This window comes from Panthera onca, chromosome C1 (genome assembly GCF_046562875.1).
Source record: "Panthera onca isolate mPanOnc1 chromosome C1, mPanOnc1 haplotype 2, whole genome shotgun sequence".
Taxonomy (NCBI): domain Eukaryota; kingdom Metazoa; phylum Chordata; class Mammalia; order Carnivora; family Felidae; genus Panthera; species Panthera onca.
The window spans coordinates 77,543,231-77,569,336 of NC_138346.1; the positions used below are offsets into that span (position 1 = coordinate 77,543,231).

At 34.9% G+C, this 26,106-nt stretch overlaps 1 protein-coding gene across 4 annotated transcripts in view; it reads right to left on the bottom strand.

The window, feature by feature from the left end:
* The window catches only part of GALNT13 (polypeptide N-acetylgalactosaminyltransferase 13), a 541,337-nt gene that overhangs the window by 446,717 nt on the left and 68,514 nt on the right, over window positions 1-26,106 (bottom strand). For all 4 annotated transcript variants that reach the window (XM_060626627.3, XM_060626625.2, XM_060626624.2 and 1 more), the window contains exon 3: window positions 25,575-25,820. In XM_060626627.3, the coding sequence (XP_060482610.1) occupies window positions 25,575-25,716 (142 nt within the window). In that variant the 5' untranslated portion in view covers window positions 25,717-25,820. The remainder of the gene's footprint in view (window positions 1-25,574; window positions 25,821-26,106) is intronic.

The window sequence follows — 26,106 nt, forward strand, 5'->3', positions numbered from 1 at the left end:
AGCTTCAGAAATGTGTATTCAGCTACTTACTGAGCATTTTTACATCAACCTCTCAGGGGTATCTCAAGAGCAACCTATCCAAGACTAAACTAATTTTCTTAGCAAAGATCACTATCATCCATGCAATAGCTCAAGCAGGAAACCTGGAACCATCTTAATCACCTCCTTTCTCAGTCATCTCCAATTTCCAACTGTCTCTAAGCTATGCCCACTATTCTTAAATCTTCTGTTCTCAAATCCATCTACTCTCCCTATTCTCCATCTCTGCTGCCACTAAACTGGTTCAAGCTACCATTATGTCACTTTCCAAGCTACTGCAGTAACCTTCCAACAGGTCTTCCCTCTCACCCACTTTTCAGGTTTTCTAATCTATTTTTTTCACATAGCAGTTAATTATGACCTTTGGGTTTCCCTGTTTAAAATCCTTCAGTGGTGTCCCACTGCTTTTAGAATTAAAAGCAATACTCTTACTATAGCCTAGAGCGATTTGACCATACCATTAGCTTCCCTGATTTCTGTCTGCCAGCAATATTAGCATTTTCTCAGTCCTTCAAATCTGGCAATTCCTCCTTGCCCCAGGGCCTTGGCACAGATAAGATCAGGTCACCATTTACATGCTGTCATATCATTTTGGATTGGAAACATTGTCATAATTGTAAATCAACATGCAATTCTATTTTTCAAGTTTATGTTCCATGCTGGCTGGACTCTCTGGCTCTCCCTTGTATCCTAGAATATATTATAGTGTCTTGCACAGAACAGAGCTCCAGGAGTATCTATCAGTTGAATTACTAAGTGATAATCTGGAATATGGATGAAAATATGGCCTACCTTTCATCTGATTTCATAGACTTTCGACCAGATTTAAAACTTTGAATCCTTTTAGTCTTCTTTCAAGAGGCAGAACAGTCTCATTTTAGATTCTGAAATTGCTTTCCTCTATTTTTTTCAACCTCTTTAATGTGGTTGAAGAATGTCTAGAATCATATATACAAAATGTTTTATTTGTATGTATGGTGTCCTATACAAAGATTCTATTAGAGAATGATTATGATTTGCATTTGTGTTTTGAAAGCTATTACTGATTAAAGAGCTCAATTCTTCAATATCCTTTTGAGCATCCAGGCATATCAATGCCTACTGAAATTGACAAACATTACAGAACGTGAGATAGTATAAGAGGAACATGTATTTGGGTCACTAAGTTTTGTCAGAGACCATAATCTTAGATCCCTAACTCCATCTAACAACAGTGAATCTATTTTTAACTTATTCCTGGATATTTAGTTGTAAGTGCCTCTGGTTCACGTACAGATATTGATCTGTTCAAAAGCAAGGAAGTCTTTACTGCTACATTAATTTTGGATCCTATGCCCCTTAGCAATCTGGCAAATCATCTAAATAAGTGTGGCTAGCTGAATTACTGACAAGATTCATGAAAATAATCCATATTTAAAGATCAAAACTATTGATTTGGGGCAATTTGTTAAAAGTAAATATAAATTAAATAATTTGACTTCAAGAAATTTTGTATGAGCTTCCTTTAGGTACACTAAAGTAACCAAGATTTAAAATAACAAACTAACAATAATATCAATAATAATAGTCACTTCAGAGTGTTCATTACATTCTAAAAACTATGCAACATTGTCTGCAGATATAACTTAATCCTAACGACAAAATTATGAAGTAGGTATTGTTATTATATTACCATTATCCCCATTTCATAGATGAGGAAACTTAGCTAAGATACTTGCTAAAGGTCACCCAAAGCAAGGAAGAAAAGCAGGAATTCACAGTCAGGCTGCCTCAGTGAAATCAGAGATGATAATCCAGGCCTAATTCCATAGGGTCTCAGCCATAAGAAAAATGAAGGGAGTGTCTTCAGATTTCCTTTCCCCATTACCATTTTAGAGGAAAAGATGGAAAGTTTCTGACTCTGAGAACCAGCAATGTCAGCAATTAAGCAACAGCTTAGGGAGTTTATAGACAATAATCTGTCTTCTTACCTCAGAGAAATTTAGTTTGCATTAAATTCAGTACTCCATTTGTAATGTTCTGGGAAGCGTGGATATCATCACTTAACAGAACATGTTTGGAAGATCTAAACAATCCATTTACTTAGGCGATGGTTTAAGCATGAATAGTATCCTCAAGGAAGAAGCTTGTGCATAAATAGCAATAATTAAAGGCAATATTTTTAAAAATACAATAACCTCCAGGTTGTTTGAGACATCACATTTCTCTAGAGGATTCAGAGGAGACTTCAATAGGTAGAGGTATGCATAGGAAGAAAAATTAGAATATCAAAAATTAGACTTTACTTCTACATTTTAATATGTATATGAATAACCTGGAAACCTCATTAATATGGAGATTCTGATTCAGTTGATTTGGGTGGAATCTAAGATTCTGCATTTTTGTAAAATGCTCTGAGGTGACGCCAATACTGCTGGCTTAAGGGCCACGCTTTGAGAGGCAAGGTGAGTCTAGAAATATAAAACAGTATGAGCAAATCTACAAGGCAGGACAAAATCATACGCATTTTGAAGAGAGTCAGTAGCACCCTTTTCCTGGGAAAACAAGAGATGGGAAGGAATATTTAAGTCATACTATGAAGGGCCTTGAATGACAGCTTACTAGTGTGAGATTTTATTGCAAATATACTACTTGTTTCCAAGGCTTTCTCAAAGAAAAATATCCCCTCAAATTGACCAGGGCAATGTTTAAAAGAACTATAACATAAATGATTGATTTAGTTAAGGCTACCACACCTTCTATTATTAGAAGAATACGCTTTTAAAAATATTCTTTAGATGGAATTATTTCAAGACTTTATTCTAACTAAAGCTCTAATGTATTTTAAATGTACATTCAAATGATTAATTTTTTAAAAGTCTAAATTCACACCACTTTCAATCAAGCATTGAAGATTGCCAATCATATATTTCCATGTTTTTCATTTTTTATCAAAAATGTACTTAAAAATACAAACATCAAATGCTCTGCAGCAATTAATTACTTAATAGTATGGAATTAAATATATGTGTTATGTAACTTATTGTAAATGGCCCAATGCAGAAGATTAACAGAAAAGCCTGTTTCTGCAATAAAAGCTAAAATGAACTCCTCTAGTTTTCCAAAATGAGCTATTTCTCATTTATTATTAGTTCCAAATGTTTTATTCATCTTTTATTCACCCAGCTCACATGATTCCAACATAGCCTGCTCTTTAGAGCAAAGTTATTTTACTTATTTAACTAAAGCCATACAAATATTTTTTTTCCTGATAAGTCAATGCCTCATTAGCTTAGAAGAAAACTTAGTTTAGGTATAGGAGACATCCATGTTTTATAAGGCTTGAAACTTACTCATTTTGGAGGATCTCATTACAAAAAATACAAAATTGGAAATGGTTCCTGATCATATCGGACCCCAAAGCTTATGCTCCAATAGCTTCACAGTAAATGAAACTCAGTTTAGTAACTATAGAGCTCATATTTCATTATATTAGTTGATTAATTCATTAATTATCAAATACCTACTATATTCAAAAACCATAGAATAGCCAACACTATTATTCTAGGCACTGAGAATGAAATTTTGAATGAAACACAAAATTTTCATCATCATAGAACATATGTTCTATAGGTGGGAGACACAACAGATCAAGGCAAATCCAGAATACAGAAGATAGGGCTATGGAATTAAAATGGGGTAAGGGGACAGAGAATAGCTTAGGAGTAGCTATTTCAGCTGACATGGTCAGGGAAGGTGCAGAATCTGATATTTAAATTGAATCCTTTAATGAAAAGAAACTAGCAGCCAGGCTAACAGGGATTTGTTTTATTTTATTTCATTTTATTTCAGTTTTATCCTCAAAGGGTGAGGAGGTGATCAATAAATATTTGTTGAAATGTTAAATGAATGCATCTGGGAGAAAACATTTTAAGCAGAAAATGCAAAGGCCCTGAGATGAGTGTAACATGTAATTTGAAGGAATGGAAACAAGGCCTGTGAGCAGAGAAAAGTAAGTTATGGAGACGAGGTTAGAGGGAAAAAACGGATTAGTTCGCTTAAATCCAGGCCAGGTTGCATATTAAATCACCTGACGAGTTTTACAAGCACCGATGCCAAGGTTCTACCAGAGACCAATTGTATCAGCAGAGACGGAGGGAAGTGGTGTTCAAACAGAAGCATTTGTTTCCAGGGCCTCCAATCAATCTGATATGCATCCAGTGTTCAGAACCAGTGATCCACAGACTACAAGGCACAGTAAGAATTTGGGTTTGAGTCTATTGCCAAGGTATGCCATGAAAGGGTTATAAGCAGAAGAAAACCAATAATAATGTCATGAAGATGTATATTACCTTGAATTGAAATTCAGGTATATTCATATTACTTTGATTTGAAATTCATTGCGCAAATTCCCCATTTCCCCTACTTAATTTGTGCATTTTTACACAAACAAAAGGAAAACAACAAAGTCAGATGCAAAGTAGAGAATGGTATAAAATATTATCTAAGGGTGAAAGCCATACAATATACTAATCGAGAATTCTGAAAGTCTCTCACTCATCAAGTAGAAACAAAAAATATTCACTTCTTCATCTAGACTATTTTACATTATAAAGGTCTAGGAATATTAAGCTGTCAAAATCAACTTCTTTTTCTTACACATAACTACAATTCCCTAGGACCTTCTGACAAAACAAGTAATAGAAAGTTTGAATCAGTTTTATCTCTAAAATATGAATTCTTATGGTAGATCTGTGATTTCTGGAAAGTAAGGGAGGAAGAATACTTCAGTTGTTCCAAGACTAATTTCCATCCTTCCTCTTCACCACTACCTCCTCCCAATTCTTGATAGTCCTCACCCACATTTTTTTCATAGTAATTATACCTTCTGGAATACACTGTCCTCCTCACTAGCATGCAACTCCACAGTAATTTTGTCTATTGTGTTAGCTGATTTATCCCAATACTCAGAGAAGCATCTAGCACATAGCAGGTACCCAATAGACATTTACTGAAGGAACAAATGAAAGTAGATGAGGTCATTATTCCCATTTTCAAAATGAAGAAACTGAGGCTTATAATGGCAAATGAATTGTACAAGGTCACATACACCTTTATGAAATGACAAATTTAGGATTAAAATGAAAATCCTTTTCACGCTAATGTCCATGTGTTAACCACTATACACTGAATATTTCGTAAAGCATTTAGGGCTAAGACTAGTATTTTGTGCTGTGGACAGACTATAGACAACTTCTAGTGCCAGAGTAAGGAGTTATGACTTTGAGCTGCCATTAGTAGGAAGTTATTGAAGGACACTGAGCAGGCAAGTAACAGCATCAAAGTAGTGTTTCATGAAGATTTATCTCCCATCAGTGTGTAGAATAGATTGGAAGGAGAAGAACATCAAGGCAGCAAGACAGTTCAAAGAAAAAAGCACAAGTGAAAGATAATTTCAGGAACTAGTCTAAGTAAAGTCTATATATCATTGGCAACCTCAAATTAGTCTTCAGCTTTGAAATGCAGACCTATTATAAATGTTCATTCAACAAATATTTATTGAGGGCACACAATGTTCATAACAGCCATCAATAGACTCTTCCAGACATTTTATATCAAGTGATCAGATAAGATCATCTATATATAGCCATGTTCATTTCTTTCCACTTGGTGGGCATGAGAATAGTACAGACAAGTTACAGATCTTCAAAGAACCACCATAAAGTAGAGGGTATCCAAACTAGATCAAAGTTGATTCATTCACCATGTGTTGGTTCTATACTTGCTCTACGAAAGACACTGTGGCACATGATTTCCTGAGTCACAGATGGATCTTAAGTCCTAAATACAAAGTGCCCTTGGTAGAACAACAAAAATCCACATAAATAGCTTGAAAATAAAGAGATTATAATGGAAGAATCTTAGATAAGGTATTATGTAGACTAAGAGGAAAAACATTGGTTACCTTAAGCTTAGATTGCAGAAATCTTCAGTGAATTGTTAATAATTAAACTATAAAATACGTTCCACCAGAGAACATCAAAAATAGTGTATTAACGGATTTTGGGTAGTTCTTGGTAAATATCAGTAACTTTTAATGATATTTGGAACAGTAGATATAATGATAGTGATAACATTTCAGCAAGAGGTGTTACAAAACTCATGAGGCCGAAAACAAGGTTGCGAACTGTATAGGCCCTTTCACAATTACTATAATTTCTGAACAGGGCACTAGGTTGGAATCCTCAGTAGGTTTACCTTAGCCTCTAGTACTGGTCTTTGATAAGTGATTCATTCTCTTGGATCTCCATTCCCTTTAACAAAACAAAACAAAACAAGACAAAACAAAACAAAACAAAAAGCTATGGATCACTAACTCCTCCTTTACATATAGAAGTTCTATATATTATTTTATTGATTTATAAATTGTATTTATATAAGAATTGACTCAAAAATGTATTCTAGGTCTTTGAAAATTTTGAGAAATTTGAAAATAGTGGGGTTAGATGATTTCTAAGACTGTTACAATCTCTAAAATGCAATAACTATCTTTACATCATTCTTTCATTTGCTCTTTGTCATGTGGGTACCAATTCCAAAATGTTATATACATAAAGTTCTTTCAATGAGGCCATTTCATAGAGTACCCTGCGTGATCCTTACTAGTAAGTTTTACTCTGTGTACTTACTAAAAAGAGTTCCATGGACAAATTATGACATAGCTTCCAATTCATTTGTAGCTCCATTTGTCATGAGAAGTGAGAACTTCAAATTGTATAATATAAATGATCATTTCAGCAGCCTGCTTATAGAAGTTACTTAAAGCCTGTATATTTTAATATTTCTTAATTTCTTTTCTAGCATAGGTGACTTTCTAAAATATATATTCATATCTTCAAAGAACTCTAAATATTTTATTCTTATCCTGATATTAAAGTTAGAAAGATTAGAGAAGTGTATTTGTAGTAGCATCTTGAATCTTGATGAAGATTTCCGAATATCATCTTCAGTATCCTGACAACTACTCTGTGACTTGAGACACGCCATGTCTCACTCTTCCTGTACTTTTATGACTGTGGAACATTTTAAAAAATGGTTATTAGTAGTTGTATTTAAAAAATAGTTACTAGTACTAATAAAACTAGTAGTCTCCTAGGGCAACCATAACAAATTACCACGAACTTAGTGTCTTCAACAGAAATTTATTCTCTCACAGTTCTGGAGGCTAGGAGTCCAAAATCAGGTTGTCAGAGGGCCATGCTCCCTTCAAAGGCTCTAGTGAAGAATCTTTCCTTGCTTCTTCTTCCAGCTTCTGGAAGGAACACCTTGACTTGTGGCAGCATAATTCCAATCTCTGCCTCTATTTTCACATGGTCTCCTTTTCATTTTCATGGTCTCATTTCTGTCTCTCTCTCTCTGGTCACTCTTTCTCTTTTAAGGAAACTAGTCATTGCAATGGGGGTCCAACCTAATCCAGTATGATCTCTTAACTAACTACATCCGCAAGGGTCCCATTTCCAAACACAGTCACATCCAGACATTCTAGGTAGAATTTTTTTTCAGACACTACGCAACCCATAACACCAATTTGTTTGAAGTATTCTACCAATTTGTTGAAATATGAAAAATAGCACCTATGATAATACACACATTTTTATTAATATTATAAAGTTATGTGAAAAAAATTATGCTTTCAGCTGAGGAAAACCTGTATTTGAAAATTTCATGTTTTCTTTATATATTGATCATGTTTATGTACTGTTTATGTTCTGATTAGATTTTTAGTTAGAGTCTTGAAATGATTCTCTCCAGTAGTACTTTATTTATGGAACAAAAGCTGAATTTTTACTCTACAGATCCCTTTATCATGGTAGCATAAAGCAAGTAATCAGTCAGTATTTCTTGCCTCACTCACACAGCTGATGTGCCAGGCACTTGTAGCCACCAGAATCACAACAGTAAACTGTATAGATCATTTTTTTGTTGTCAGCAGGGAGGGAGAAAATAATGTAAATAAGAAAAACATATAATATTTCAGGTGGTAAAAATGCTGCAGGGGAAAACAACACAGAAAAGAAAGATAAGGAGTTCAGGGATAAGAAACAATTTAAATTTTTAAATAGTAGACACAGTGGAGGCCACACTCTATCATATACATTTGAGGAAATGTGCAAAAAATAGGACATGAAGACAATTGGAGAAAGAACATTACTGACAGAAAAGTCAGTAAGTACAAAGGCCCTGAGGTGACATATTCCAAGAATAGCAAAAAAGGCAGGCTGAATGGAGTAGAATAAACTAAGGGAGATTAACAGGACTTTAGCACAGGTGTTACAGAACTTGGTTCTGCCATTTAGGAACTTTCACTTTTACTCTGAGTGACAGAGAGCCAATGATGTAGTTTGGGCATAGGAATCACATGATTTGATTTAAGTTTTATTTTATTTAAAAAAAAAATTTTAACATTTATTTATTTTTGAGAGACAGAGCATGAGCAGGGGAGGGGGAGAGAGAGAAAGGGAGACACAGAATCTGAAGCAGGCTCCAGGCTCTGAGCTGTTTGTTAGCACAGAGCCCGATGCGGGGCTCGAACTCACAAACTGAGAGATCATGACCTGAGCTGAAGTCAGACGCTCAACCGACTGAGCCACCCAGGTGCCCCTTGATTTAAGCTTTAAAAGAATCACTCTAGCTGGTCTGTTGGGAATACATTATAGGTGAGCAAAGATAGAAGTGGAGAAACTGGTGAATTGGGGAGAAATGTTTGAATTCTGAATGCATTTTGAAGGAAGAAGAAAAAGGATCTGCTAAAATGGAATGTGAAAGAAAGAGAAAAGTTAAGGATGACTAAGATATTTAGCTTAAGCAACTAGAGTTCTGGGGCCGCTAAAACTGAGGTGGAGAGGACTACAGGTAGGGAACTTTAGGTGGAATATCAGAAGTTCAGTTCTGGACTCAGTAAGACTAAGATATCTTTTAGAATCCAATGGACTGTATCAAGTAAGCCTTGGGCATAAATGTCTAAAAATTAGGTGAAAAGTGTGGGATGGATATATAAGGTTGGAGGTTGTAAAACTGTAAGATAGCCTATAAAGCAAAGAGATCATATTAGATGAGATCACTAAAAGAGTGAGCATAGAGAAAGAATAGATAAATCAAATCTCATTTCCTGGGTGAACTCAACCTTCACAAGTGAGGTGATGAGAAGGAGCTTGTAAAGCAGATTGAGAAGGAGCAGTCAGTGAGATAAAAAATCAGGAGACTGTGATAGCCTTTAAAACAAGAACAAAAGTATTACAAGGAGGTAGAAATGATTAACTGTTATTCATGGTCAAGTAAGATAAAGGTTGAGAATTGGCACTCGGATTTAGCAAGATGAAGACTACATAAAGTGGTCTTCGTAAAAGCATTTTTGGTGGAGTCATGGTAGAAAGAACCTTACTGGAGTAGCCTGCATTTAACAGATAATTCAAAGACGCTAAGTGCCAAAAAATCCTGTCAAGATGATTCTCTCTTAACTTCTCCATAAGGATATCTGAAGCCTTAATGCTATGGCACGTGGTACTCAGAGTGTAGGGTTTGGTATAAAGGGGACAATGAGATAGCTCTAACGATGGTGAAGATGTTGATAATGAACACGATTCTTCCAATCCTGCAAGAGTGCCAAGTTCCTCAAGAACAATTTCTCACCTTCTGGAATCTGATCTTTTGAGATCTAGTTCACAGCTCATATAATGATTGGTAGAATTTAGCATGCTCAGAATGGGTATACCAATAATGATGTAAATTACAATTGACAGATTAAAAGACAGAAAGAAAACTACAAAAGAACCATACTATATAGCAGCAAATAATGACAGCTATAAATGAGGAACTAATAAAGAAAGACTTTTAATTTTTTATCCCCTTTTTAAAAGACAGAAATGCTTAAACAAATTATGATGTATTAGAATAATGTACAGCCAGTGAAACTGTTTTAAGGAATATTTGATGATGCAGATAAATGTACAAAATACAAATTGAGAGAATTAAAGCAAGATATATGAAACAAAACACAGTAGAATCCCTATTAGAAACATAAAGAAATAAACCAAAACTTTAACTATAATAATCTATATGTGGCTGGCTTGTAGGTGTTTTTTTATATCCTATCTTATATTTTTTACATTGAAAAAAAACATTTTTAAATAAATATTATGTGTTACTATAACCTGAAAGGAGAATTAATCTTCCAGAGAAAGAATCATATATTTAAATGATTTTTAGTAACAATATCTTAAAAGCATTTATACTCAAGGAACAAGGTTTTGTTTTCAGAACTATTAACTTCAGGTGAATGTTGTGCACTAATGTTGTTCTGTAGAGCCTTTTATGTTTCTTAAAGCAAATATTTAATCCTGGAAAGAGAGAAATGAAATTTTCTCTGGATCACACTTTTTGTTAAATCCAGAATCATGGTAAAATCCGTATCTCACAACCACAGCACCAATGTTCTTGTCACTATAATATTTTATTCCCAATATCCCCACTCATTCTACCAATCTAACAGAATCAGTATGACAGACCTCTAAGAAAACACACATAAATGTATCTCCAAACAGTATGAAACAAAAAAAATAAAGTGTAGTGGTTATAGTAATGCCAAATACAGGTTTTGGATGCATTTTCTGTACATTTCTACAGCCTGATTTTATTTATCAAACTTTTTTTATATTTAAATATGGTAAGATTTAAATATTCCCATTAATTAACATAAAAATATAATTCTAAAATATAGAAAAAGAATAGGTCTGTAGCAAGCCTCTCATTTTACAGATGAAGATAGAGTGATATGAGCAACACATTGAGAGTAGCAAAGCCAAGATTAGAAGTGAAATGTTCTCATTCTCCAGACCAGAGGAGTCTGCAAACTTGTCAAGAGTTTCATCAGATAATAGAAAGTTAAATCATCAAAAGAGTTTAGCTCTGGGATATGAATTAGAAGACAAATCAATAGAATCAAATAAACAGACTGACATAAAGACCTTGGTAGATACAAAGATTTTCTATTTAATCTATCTAATGTTCTTTTTAACATTACAAATCAGTGATGAGGGGAAAGATATCTATAACAAGTAACTATAGAAAAAAAATATACCCTCATTCCTACACTAAAATAAAATACATATGGATCAAATCACTTAACGTAAAAAAAAAAGTGTAAAAACAAAACTAAAAAAACTGGGGATTACAAGGACCTCTCCGTTTATTCCTGAACAGGTTTTTCCTCCAATTTCAGCCCAAAGTTTTATGCTGTTTTTCCTGCCCCATGGAGTTTACTTGTACTGCAAAATATGTCATAGTATAGAAACAAAATTTTACCACCACCTAGATTTTATCATTGTTGAATATATCTACAGTGACTAATATATCACAGTTTTAATTTTTTTTAATTTATTTATTTTGAGAGAGAGAGAGAGAGAGAGAGAGAGAGAGAGAGAGAGAGAGAGAAAGAGAGAGAGAGAGAGAGAGAGAGAGAGAGAGAAAGCAGGGGAGGGACAGAAAGAGAGGAGAGAGAGAATCCCAAGCAGGCTCCACACTGTCAATGCAGAGCATGACAGAGGGCTGGAACCCACAAACTTCAAGATCATGACCTGAGCTGAAGTCAAGAGCTGGACAGTCAACTGAGTGAGTCACCCAGGTGCCCCTGATATATAACATTTTTAAGCCAACCATCCATTTATTTTTTTTTAATTCAAAAATCTGTACAGAAGGCCAGCATATACTTACACCTAGTATTTAATGATAAAATTTACATGTAAGTACAATAAAAACTGAGAACTGTTGGGGCGCCTGGGTGGCTCAGTCGGTTAAGCGTCCGACTTCGGCTCAGGTCATGATCTCACGGTTCATGGGTTCGAGCCCTGCGTCAGGCTCTGTGCTGACAGCTCAGAGCCTGGAGCCTGTTTCAGATTCTGTGTCTCCTTCTCTCTGTGACCCTCCCCCGTTCATGCTCTGTCTCTCTCTGTCTCAAAAATAAATAAACATTAAAAAAAAAAATTTTTTTAAATAAAAAAATAAAAAAAAAAAAACAAAAAACTGAGAACTGTAAAAAAAAAATTGTGAGTAGAAAGTACTCTAATTAGCAAATATGTTTTAAATTAAATTATAAATAGTGTGGTGAGATAAGTGTCCTCATACATTGATGATGAGATTTGAAGATTAAAAGGCTTTACAGGAAGTCATCAGAAATATCTATGAAAAGCCTTTTAAAAATATGTATGCCTTGAAAAAAGTAAATCCCACAACCAAAAATCTAACCTAAGTATATAATTAGCAACATTTTCAATATTTCAAACTTCCTAAAGGTGTTTATAACATTATTTTGTGGTAAAAAAAAATACAAGTAATCTATAAAAATTAAAAAGTACTTCATTATGAAAATTATAGTTTATACATATGATAAACTATTATGCAATGGCTAAAATCATGTTTTGAACAAATATTTCATGCAGAACAAAATGCTCATGCTATATTCATCAAAAAATTAAAATATTAAATTTTATTTTATGATGCCAATTTCTGGATGGAATTCCTGGTTATCTTTCTTCTTTATTTTTATTTGTATTTAAAATTGTTCTACAATATTTATTAATTTTATTATCAGAAAAAAATATTACTATATTTTTAAACATAGTTTTATATTAGATTTCCATTTGCCTTCAAATCCAAATGTCTAGGTGCACCTGGGTGGCTCTGTCAGTTGTGTCCAACTCTTGATTCAGCTCAGGTCATGATCTCATGGTTTGTGGATGGGGCCCCATGTGGGCTCTGCGCTGACAACACAGAGCTTACTTGGGATTCTCTCTCTCTCTTTCTCTCTCTGTCTGCCCCTCCTCAGTGTGTGTGTGCTCACTCCCTCTCTCTCTCTCTCAAAATACATAAACATGAAAACAAATTTTAAAAAAAATGTCTAGGGGCGCCTGGGTGGCTCAGTCGGTTAAGCATCCGACTTCAGCTCAGGTCATGATCTCACAGTTCGTGAGTTCGAGCCCCGCGTCGGACTCTGTGCTGACAGCTCAGAGCCTGGAGCCTACTTCACATTCTGTGTCTCCCTCTCTCTCTGCCCCTTCCCTGCTCATGCTGTGTCTCTCTCTGTCTCAAAAATAAATAAACATTAAAAATAATTTTTTTTAATAAAAAAATGTCTAAGGAAGATTTGGTTAGTAACATTTTGGATACTTTTCAAGCTACATAATAAATACACCAGTAAGGATAATATGAAATGAATTCTAGAAAGTAAACTCAAGTATTTGAACCCAAGTCATACATATAATAGGAAAATGTATAGGTATATACTGGGGAGTATTACATGAAAATATCATGCTGATTTCGAAAATCCATGCCTTTTTTTATCTTCAAGGAACAAATGTTTCTGGAACAGCTGGGTTTTTATTTTAGGAAAAAAGTAATCTTGACTCTTCTCACATCATACACAAAAATTAACTCAAAGCTTAAAGGCTAAAACTATAAATCTTCTGGGGAAAATACAGATGAAAGTCATCATGGCCTTAGCATAGGCAAAGATTTCTTAGATAGGACACAAAAGGAACCATAAAAGAAATAAAAATGATACACTGGACTTCATCAAAATTAAAAATCTCTGCTCTTTAAAAGATACCATTTTTTTTAAAGCAAGCCACAAACAACCCAATTACAAAATAGGCAGAAGAATATGACAGACACTTCATAAAAGAAGACTGGCCAACAAAAACATGACAAGTTATTCAGTATCACTAGTTACCAGGCATGCAAATTAACTCAAATGAGATATTTATCACACGCTTACAAAAATAGCTAAAATTAAAAGCATTGGCTATGAAATGTTGGCCAGGATGTGGAGTAACCAGACCTCTCTCTCCTATGTCACTGATGAGAAAAGCAAATAGTTTAACAACCTGAAGAAATAAACTGGCATTATGTCACCAAAGTAAAATACACTTAGCCTGTGATTCAGCACTATCACTCCTTGATATTTACCAGAGTTGTGAAAACATATGTCCACACAAAGATTCTTGTACAAATGCAGCAGCTTTAGTCATAACAGGTATTGAACAAACCCAAATGTCCATCATCAGGCGAAAGGGTAAACAAATTGTAGTGTATGCAAGAAGTAATAGGAGACTTCTCAGCAGTAACGACTGATGCACTCAATAGCACGGAGTAATCTTAAAATCCTTATGCTGAGCAAAAGTCACCAGCTACACAGGAGCTCATACTGTACATTCCATTGGTCAGATGTTCTAGAATAAGCAAAACTAACCAACAGTCACCAAAACCAGATCAGTGGTTGTGTGGCTAGGTCGGAGGAATTGCCTGCACAGGGGTGTGAAGGAATTTTGGGGGGGGACATACCTGATTGTGAGGTTGAACCCCAGGATTTCTTTGTCAAAACTCTTTCAACTGGATACTTAAAGTTGAGCATTATATTATACCTCAACAAAATTGATTACAAAAATATTCTTTAACCAAATACTATCCTCATTCATTCCCAAAGCTATATTTACATATACCCTTGATAACTGACTAACCATGGGTCCTGTTGTACAACTTATCCTTGGTAATTTTCCTTTTTGATTGGATTTTTCATTTCTAAAGCTTTCCAATATTACTTTCTAATATTTGTTTTCTGTCATCTCCATTTCCCCTAGCTTCTTTTCACAGATTAATTAAATATACCATATATCTACATCTTTTTTTTTCTCAAAATTCCTTAATCTAATTTTCATAAACATTCCTCTGTGTCCTCTATGTATTGATTCATTCCACATATCTCACATGATACACATGCTCGATCCAGAGAAATACCACATGTCAATATGCAGTTATCTTACATGCCTCTGCATCAGAGACAGTATATATAGTGTAACACAAGACAAATTGTGAAAGAAAAAAGATGGTCCCCTGGCTATAAATATATCATTTGGGTTGTAAAATACACCAATAAAGGATAAAAGAAGTAGTTTGGACCAGGTATGTAAACAACAAAAAATACTTTTGCCGTGATAAGTGAGTTATTCCAAATTTCTTAATTATCAACCTAAACTGGATATCCTATAATCATGAGAACACTTGGAAAGTATCAAGCTGATGACACATTCTATTCTTTATTCATTCAATAATTATTCTTTGAGCATCCACAATGAACCAGGTAGTGTTTCAGGTGCTAAGGACAGAAGTGGACAAAACTGATAAAAATTCTATTTAGCCAATTGTCTCTGCTGCAACATAGCTCTTTAGTAAAAATGTTTCCAATGATTAGAGATAAAATTTGCCCATTCCCATTTATTGGTGGGTTAATATGCAAATAGTTTTATCCGTCAATCAACTCAAGTCTTTATGGAATTGAAAATTAGATCTTGCCATCAAAAGACAGATAGTGTCTTATTGATACTTTTTTCTTTTTCTTTTTTTATTTTTATGTCATAAATTCTCTCCCCTCCTGATAGTACAGCATTGATATGCTGACATTTCATTCATACAATTCTGAATTATTTTCTCCCTTTCCTAAACAAGAGAACAAGAATGGCTTCTTTATCTCTCTATCCCCAGCTCCGATGCAAATCAAGCCTTGAAAGAATTGGCTCAGCTTGTTTAATACTGAATTAGTTAAGATTTGAGTAGAAAACTTATTAAAACTATCTAAATTTGATACTACAAAACATAAAATTTTCTTGTGCCTACCAACGAATTTGCAAAGTGAACAATTTAAATATATGTGTATGTATGTGTGTGTGTGTGTGTATATATATATACGTGTAATATATATATATATACATATATGTATATATATACGTGTATGTATATATATATATGTGTGTGTGTGTGTGTGTGTATATATATATGACACCATTTCACTCTCTGCTAACCCTCAGCTGATGATCAACATAACTTTCTTTTCCAGAAACCTTCAGTGGTGCCCCATTTCCTAGAAAACAAAGTTAGAAACTTTTTTCTCCAGCATTCAAAGTCCTTTAAAATCTGTCTCCCAACTTTCAATATAAAATCTAGAAATTCCCTTTATGTCTGATTCTGCTTCAATCAATCAATTCACTGTCCTCTTACATCCTCACTTTGAAAACGGCACTTTATTTCCTCCTGTATTCACTCCCTCCCAATTTTCACAAGTCCACATAATTTATATACTTCAAGTCCTCTCCTAGTAATTCATTTGGTATCCTTCTCTCAACAGCCACTACTTTCTATTGCGTAATGTAGTTATTTATATACACATCATGTACGTACATGTCATATCTCCACTAGGCTGCAATTCTTGAAGACAGATGTTTTATTTGACTAAATTCTGTATATTTCTGAGTATCCAGCCAGTACTTCTAGTGAATAAATGGATGAAAGAATTGTATCAATTGGTCTTATTAAGCTTTGAAAAAAAATTAATGTTTCACTACTGTTCATAAATTTAACTCTTCTTTCTAAGACGTCAGAGGCTTAGCCCCAAAGACAAGTGCTGAGGAAAACTGCAACATAATATACTGTAGAAATTTAATAATTGCAAAATTGCTAAAGTCTGAAATAAGACAAAGTGCCTGTCAGAATACTTGTCTCTTAAGTATATTAACTAAGACATTTTTTCCCCAAGGTCGGTGGCTACCTCCTTCTATGTACTCTAGAAATACCCGTATTTATGTAAATATTTCATAAATAGCACATAAATGCTATTTATTTGTTTTCTGTAAAAGGAGTCTAGGCACACCTAATTCAGGGACACAGAATACAGTTCAAGGTCCGGGCTCAGAAGTCTGACAAACCAGGTTGTGAGTCCCTTTTTCCTTCATACCAGTTTTGCAACCTTGGGGAATTCAATTAACCATTTGAGGTCTCAGTTTCACCTATGAAAATGAGGATAATAATGGTACCTTTCCTCAATGCTACACTAAGAATTAATCAAAACTATATATATACATGTAAAATTAAGTTTACTGTGTCAGATAGTAACCTGAAAAAGTACACTCAATAATAGTTCATTATTGTAATTTATTTTAAATTATAAAATAATAGTTCATTATTATAATTTATTTTCATTCCCAACATTGATATATCAATGCGGTCTGAAAGAGAGATCAGAGGGACTTGTGGATAAAGTATAGAAGGCCGAAGAAAATATCAAAGGTCATAATTCTATAAGGCCTATTGATTTTTGAAAACTATTTATAAATCTGATTGAAACCTATCTGGGAAATACATGTTCTCCACTCTAACTGTGTCGATATGTCCTACTTTTTGAACGACTATAAATATTATTGCCTGAGAGCTCCAGCAGTCATCATAATTCATTCAGGGCGATTCCAATACTGACAATGTATTTAATCAATTTCACTTTTCTACCCTGCCCCCAAGAGTTGAAACCATATTTTTATTTTGAAAAAAAAAGGAAAATTTGGTGTTAGTTTTAACACTTTACCAGTTTTCAGTTTTCCCTCACACCTGTACACAGGAATTCTTCTTTAAAGCACCAAAGATTAATCAAACATTCACTGTTTCATAAATGATTACATGGATGGGTGTTAATGTAATGAGGAGATCATCTAGAAAGAAATAAAAGACTGATGCAATAGCCCACTGTCAGGATTCCAAGAGAACAAGGCTACCTGTGACGTCCTTGGATTTATGAGGAAACAAAACAAAACAAAACAAAACAAAACAAAGCAAAACAAAACAAGTCATTCTCCCAGGCAGAATGAAGGGAAACATGGAAGTATTAAATTGGGGTTACTGGTCAGCAATTCCACTCATTTTCTTCATTTCCCCTAATTCAGAGCAGCAGTGAAAAGGTCTTAAGCGACACAAAGGGTTAACAGCAACTTTGTAAAACCTTAAAATGCCAGATAAGGTGACAGTGTTAGATAAATGATCTGAAAACAGAGGATCCCTAGGAAATATTTTCCTCATTGGAATTTATACATCTTACTAGCCAGGGAGACCTGGCAGGGTCTACAGTGCCTCTGAGAGTAAAGACAAAACACTCAGTTCAAGTTTTCAGAATATGTACTCCATACTGGTATCCCAATGAAAGAATGGTACTAGTACAAACTGACATTTATTGATAACAGAGTACTTTATGTAATAAAAGTGTTAATAACCAATACCTTAATAACCAAATCCTATTCTATTGGTTGTGAAAATTCTGGCACTCCCCCTTAAACTCACTCTATATAACACACACACACACACACACACACACACACACAGCACCTCTAACCCTTGTAATTTTCTAAATGATAACAGCACTAGGAGCATCTCTTGTTCTAATATTTGGTCTTTGATACAAAGCTCCTAAATCTCTTGCAATTTCCTGCGTGATGGAAGTGGTTTCTGTCCTAATAAGGCAACACTTGGTGGCCATCTAATTGGCTCCTGGCTGGGGGCTGGTCACCAGATAGACCAAGCCATGATTAGAAGCCTGGATCTCTCAGCCTCACTTCTATCTTCTGGGAAGGGGAGAGGGGCTAGAGATTGAGTTAATGATTGGTCACTTCTATGAGATGTAGCCTCCATAAAAATCCCAAAAACACAGAGTTCAGAGACTCCTGGGTTGGTAAACACGTCAACCTGACAGGACATGGCACACACCAAATCCAATGGGAACAGAAGTTCCTTCCTTTGGGACCCTTCTGAACTTTATTCACCCTATGTAGATACATCTCTTCATCTGGTTGTTCGTTCATGCCCTTTATTATATTTTTTATAATAAACCAGTAAATGTAACTAGCCATTTCTCTGATTTCTATGAGGCACTCTAGCAAATTAGCAAACTTAAAAAGGGAGTCCTAGAAACCCCAATTCACAACTGGTGTGTCAAGAGTACAGGTGACAGTCTGGGACTTGAGATTGGTGTCTGAAGTGGGAGAACTCTTATGGGATGAGCCCTTATCTTGTGAGGTCTGATGCTCACTCCAGGAGATAGTATCAGGATTACAGGACCCTCAACTAATGTAGACAATAGCTTCGTGTGGAGATAAAGCCCACACATCTGGAACTGTTGTATTCTATGTGTGAGTAAAAGAAAACACGGGAGTATTTTCCCATATACTTACGCTGCCTCAGTTTCTTCATATGTAAAAGAATAATGCCTACTTCACAAATATTTTGTTAAAAAATTAATGAGTTAACATTTGTAACTAATGGAGAATAGTTAACAGTTTATAATTACTGTTATTCTGATCATTATTGGCTTATGTGCTTATCCTTGTTTACATACAAGCAACAATTCTTTCTTAGAAACCCCCTCGCTTTAAAAGTTTTTATTTTTACATTCATTTATTTTTGAGAGACAGAGAGAGACAGAGCACAAGTGGGGGAGAGGCAGAGAGAGAACAAGGCATAGAATCCGAGGCAGGCTCCAGGCTCTGAGCTGTAAGCACAGAGCCCAATGCGGGGCTCGAACTCACAGACTGTGAGATCATGACCTGAGCCAAAGTTGGATGCTTAACCAACTGAGCCACCCAGGTGCCCCAGAAACCCCCTCCCTTTTAAAGTAAATTTCATTTCATTCCCTAAGTATGTGTAATATACTATACACATACCTAAGTATGCATAATATACTAATATCAGGATCCGTAAAGAAAGCTAGGTTCCCCCCTGTCTTGAATATCATAACTTTATATCCTTCCTGTTCTCTGTAATGATAAGAACCCCTCTGGGGTTTCTAAGCAAAATCCATCCATCATGTCACCTCCATATCACTACTTCTCCTCTTGGGCCACACATTATTTGTAGACTGACCAAAAACTAGACAGTAAAAGAGTTCACTTTTCATATTTTCATTGGGGGGGGGGGAGCTATAAACATATAATCATTCATTTAAAGACCAGCATGATTTTTAAAATCATGACTCATATTCACTTCATTTCACAGATGGCAACTGAGGCCCAGAGAGATGAATTAACTTGCCTTCAGATATAGGCTGTTAGTAGTGCAGCCAGGAGTAGGACCCACTATGATAGAGTGCTCAAGCAAACCTGCCACATGACCTCAAATTTGTCCACAATGTATCTAGGTGCACTGCCGCAGCACTGGTCTTTTTAAATGCCTATTCTCTCAAATATCTAATTCTTCCAAATTGGGAGTACCACTAGTTAGTATTCCATGCCATTTAGGAGTTCGAAATATCCTTCAGTACATTTTAGTTCCAGGTGGCCCCAGGGTGGCATAAAAAGTTAAGATCCTCCCCTAACAAGTACTTATGTCACCAAAAAGCAATCCTTTAGAAAATAGAAGAAGAAAAAGGATTTACGTGTCTGGATTTAATATTGGAACAGGTCTGCATGCTCCCATAAAGTCCCTGAAATAATCTTTTAATCTTTTTTTTAAAAAAGCATCATTCAATAATTGATGTTAAAAAATGATAACGCTGACTCAGTAACAAAGATTCAATTATATCCCATATGCCTTATTTAATAAAGAAGAATGTAATCTATTTTAGAAAAAAAGTTTCCATAAAAGTGATGGTTTGATATTGGAGTTTAATGTAGCCAACTTCCTACTGAACAATTCCATTTAGTTGCCTAACAGGTGTCTCACATTCAACCTATCTAAAATAAACTTCTGTCTGCTCTCAAATCCTCTCCTCCTACATTTTTCCCTTTGAGGAAACTGGGCCAAACAATGCCCTCAAGAAACCCAAGACTTGTCCTTGACGCTCCCATATCCTACACCTGCCAGAGCCAGTCATGCATCCAGCTCCCATATCTCAAATACCTCTTCATTTTATCCACTTCCGTAACACCTCGCCACCATTCCTCTGCTCTAAGTAGGCATCACTGCCTACACAAAATTGATGGAACACTACCACAACTTCCTACCCAACCTCCCTAATGAGACTGTTTCTTCTCCAATCCATTCTCCACAATTGAATCCATACTGAATCCATACTGATCTTTCCATAACATAAAGGAAATCATATCTGCTCGCTTTTAAAGCCATTCATTGGGTTCCCAATTTTTAAATCCATTCACTGGCTCTTACTCATTTGTTATCCATATACTGTAACAAACACATTAAAAACCCCCATCAAAAACAAATCTAGGGCACTACTAATGCCCCACATTCAGTCAAAATGTTCATCCCCATCTCATGACCCTGTCCCATCCAACACATGACAATAAACATCCTAAATCCTATTATCATAATTAAACTTGCTCACTTTATACAGTCTTGCTGCATTTCTACATATTCTTAAAATGCAATTTTTAAAAATTTTTACAGCTTTTAAAACTGCACCATGTTATTTATCATTTTTGAGGGATAAAATTTACTACTGTATTATCAAAATTCATTCATAGATTCATTGTAAAATATATGTACTATTCTCTTGCATTAATATATCACAATTCATTCATCAGCTTTCCCATTGATGCGTCCATGGGTTATTCTCAGCTTTTACTTTTATGTACAGGAGTACTATGAGATATTTTTCTACGTGGAAGAAATTTGCTTAAGTATATGATAACAATTCATGGGTTACATATCAATGTTTAGATTTCAGAAATAAACTGTTATCTAAAGTTATAAAAAATGTGGAGATGCATAACCTCTAACAATTGGTATTATCAACCTTTTTGATTTTTGCCAACTGAATTGATATAATATGTCGTTGTAGCCTCGGGCTGTGTTTCCCTGATCACAGTTGATGTTAAATATTTCTTCATAAGTTTTTTCTGCTATATGTGTTCCCTTTCTAAGCAGTGTCTCTTCATGGCTGTTGCCCATTTTTTTTTCTTATTGGGTTATTTGTACTTTTCTTATTAATAGGATATATATATATATATATATATATGTATATATATACATATATATACACACACACACATATACACATCTGTATATACATACATACACTTAATAATTTCTCAGTTGCATGCTCTTTTAACATTTACAGTTTGTAACTTCTCTTTTAAGGCATATTTGAATGAAACAACTTTCTCAATTTTAATATAGTTAAATTTATCAATAATTTTCTTTATGGTCAATGTTATTTGTTTAGTATTTTTACAATTCTCCCTTAATTCAAAGTCTTATGTCCAAATACTTTTCTGCTAAAAGTTTTAGTTTTATTGTTAACATTAATAAAGCCAAAGTTTGTCGTGGTTTATGACATGAGGTAGGCATCCAATTTCATGCTTTCCACATCAATTACCATTTTATTTTTAGATCCATTTATTGAAAAGCCCTTCTCTCTGCCATTGATCTGCAGTGCTCCTGTCACATTCTGAATGCCCAAATATGCATAAGTCTACTTCTAGAGTGTATGCGATTCCATTAGGCAATTTGTCTACCCATTGTGATCTCTTGTACCAATATTACAGTCTTACTAATCTTATAAGAGTTCTGTATTATCTCATTCAGAATTATCCTGTAATCTCTATTATTTCATAAAAATTTTAGTACCTTCTTCTCTAATTAGCTATTTCCTACTTGCATAATTTAGACTCAGCTTAAATGCCACAGCCTCTGTGAAATGTTATCTAAGAATCTAGACACATTTTCCTACTGAGAGCATCCCTCTTCCTCATCCTAATATCCATTGCACACATTATGCTTCGTAATCATTTCTAAATTATGTTTTTACAGAGAGAAAGGGAGAGAGAGAGACTAAGAGAGAGGGAGAGAGAAATGTTTACTTTATTAGTGACTATAAGTTCCAGATAGTAGGAACCTCAGTTCCTTTATACCACCAGGTCTTAGCAGGTAGTAGATACTTAACAAATATTTTATTTGAGTTACTTCCTCCTTCGGGGCTACACCCAAAATAACCACTACCCCCCCACACATGCCCCACTGGGGACCTGACTCACCTTGAAGAGCAAAGTCTGTCTGGAGCATCATCCAGACTATACATGCACCTTCACAACATTTAGCAGATATTGATAAAGGGTTATCATGAACCAATACTTCACTGTACGGTTTATGCATATTATCCTATTTAATTCTCAAGGCAACCCTGTGAAGCAGAATTACTATCTCTCAGGTTCTGATCTGAAGTGAAAACATTAAGATTTTGCCAAGGGATTTGCCAAAGTCATACAACTGGATCAAGGGGGAGGAGACAAGGACCAGGTTGATGAACAAAATCTGGGCTTTTAACTATGTGGCAATCTGTACTAACTGTGAACTCAGAAGTCCTGGTGCTTGAAATTTGTCTTCCTTTGTCCATCACTGGGCTTTTCCCTTCTTTTCTTTTTTTTTGATATAATTGTCATAGAACATTATATAAGTTTAAGGTGTACAAAATGTTGACCCAATAGGCACTTAAATAATTGATGAATTGATAAATAAATTAATACGTGTATCTTAAAAATGAATTCATAGTGTATGCCAGTATTGGGTACTTTAAACCAGTTTAAAATTTAGCACTAAAAGGGATCTGAGAAATCACCTAGTACAAAACCTTGTTTTTTAAATAATGGAGACACCTAAGTCCAAAAGGATCAACATTTTTTTTAAGTCAAAAAGACTGTTTCTAACATGTGCAGGACATGAAATTTTGAGGCACATACGCTTTGCACAGCATCATCTGCCTGTAAATAAGTTACTATTTTAAATATGTGGAGAAATTCCTATATAGAGCAATATTCTGAAATAATAAGTAACATTAGAAAATAAAATTAAAACCCTATAGTTTAGTCCCATTTATTCAAGACAAATATTAATGTACAGCATTAACTAAGTCTTAAAAATAAGGAGAATATAGTTTAATTTTACAACTTAAGTATAAGGAAAAATTACTATTTTTGCCTTGCATCATTAAATTTCACATTTTGAGATTTAAGACTGAGCATTAAGGACTTAAATCAGCAAAGCTGTACTTTTTTGGTACTTGCAGAATAAGCTGTCATAGTTTTGCTGAATCAGATTATGACATTTTTTTTTGTGACCAATCTAGAAGTCTCTATTCAACAAATGACAAAGTGATCATTCCAAACTGATGAGACCCAACAAACCACATATCCACTTTCAGCCAAGCAGCAGCTCAACTGAGTTAACAAAGAAGCAGAGAAGGAGGATTTTTTTCTGGGATTTTAACCAAAGATCAGCATATCAATCCTCATGTTCATTTATCAAAAACCGATAGACTCATAAAGTTCTCCTCTTTGAATAATTCTAGTATAAAGGCATAAAATATGCATATAAACTACCTAAATGGGTCGAGGCTCAGTCACTTCCAAGGTACTTTCAATTTTTTGTGCTAGGCAAAAACTACAGTGAAAGAAACTCATTTCACAAAGAGGAAGATCATCAGAATACCCCCAATTGAGTAAGAGCACTGCTACAATCTGATGCAAAAAAAAAAAAAAAAAATGTCCAAAATACTTTTTCACAAAAACTAATTTTTGGAAATGCTCTTCTGTGTTTCCCAAGCCTCATATAACCAACAGTTGCTTATTAACATATTTTGATTCATAGATGACCTCAAAAATATCTGTAACATTAAAAGCAGACTGTATCTGCTTTTTGCAAATAAATGCAAATCTCAAGCCAGTCATTTAGATTTACTTTTCCAAAAGGTACAAACATTTAATTTTTTTAATTTTTTTTAATGTTTTATTTATTTTTGAGAGGGAGAGAGAGACAGAACATGAGCGGGGGAGGGGCAGAGAGAGAGAGAGAGAGAAAGACACAGAATCTGAAGCAGGCTCCAGGCTCTGAGCTGTCAGTGCAAAGCCAAATGAGGAACTCAAGCTCATGAACCGTGAGATCATGACCTAAATGAAAGTTGGATGCTTAACCGACTGAGCCACCCAGGTGCCCCAAAAGGTACAAACATTTCAAATGGAACTGAAGGCTTACTTTTTGTCACACTAATAAACTGCAGAAAATGAATCCCTATGACTTGACTTAATAAACCACCATGTATAAAAATCTTTACGTTTCTTTATCATTCACTCTTATCCTGTCAATGAAACCGATCCCTAAAGAGGGAAATACTGAGTTAAAGTGATGTTATCCTGTACCTGACATTACCTTTTGCACTTAACACAAGGCAATAATTTGGTTGTTGAATCTGAATCTGGCCATCAACATGCGTTTTGTTTAAAAAGTTGTTTGTTTGTTTGTTCATCTGTTTATTGCTTCTGGAAGTCTGGGTGTCATGTGTCCTTGCATTTTGCTACAACCCCCACCATCTTACTTAAGTAGTTGTCCCCTTGTATGTTAGGTGCTTAGCCTCCAAGGGTTTTTGCTTCTGGAGGCCTAAATTTTAAATTCTGTCCAATCGAATGTTCACTAAATTATTCTTTCCATACAGTCACAGAACACTGGAATTATGAAATTGGAAGGTACCTTAGAGGTTACTTAACTCTTCTCATTTCTGCCAACAGGACACCTGAGGCTGAGAGAAGGAAGTAACTTTCCCCCGGTTAAATGTACATTAATAGTTCTGCCAAAATGCTCTGCTAACGCAAGAGCTGAAAAAAATCCCTACTTCAAAGTTTCACGTTTTGTCGAGAGTCACCACAGCTGTCATCTCTGTAAGCAACATTTGCTTTGTAAGCACTTACCCCTGAGTGCAGGTAGCAGGGACCTCTCCTTCTTGTCATCGCATTTGTTACATTCACTGAAGTACAGGAGTAGGAAGACATCGACGAGAACCCACATCAGTGAAGTGGCTAGAACCACCTTGCAGTAAACAAACCTCCTCATGTCTTCCCTTGATTTCTAGTTAACACATAGATCGAAGACAGATGCTACAGTGATAAATCCAAGCCACAGGGGTGAACTCCAGGAAAAAAGCAGGATGCATCCCACTATATTAAAAAAGAAGGAAAAGAAATGCCATTAGTGCATAGGTTTTTTTTTAGTATAAAGGGATAAAACATGAAATACATGATTTATTTAATGTTCCCATATTTATAAGCACTTGACCTTCAAATTCAGAATGAAAAGCCTCAATAAGTGAGAACTGTAAGCAAACCAGGTGGCTAAAACGCTACCAGCTAATCCTAGGTCTGTCACTACTCTGCTGGGCACTTGACAACTATTTGATTTTTTCAGGTTGTACTCTTTTCTTAAAAATCCCTATGATGATATTCT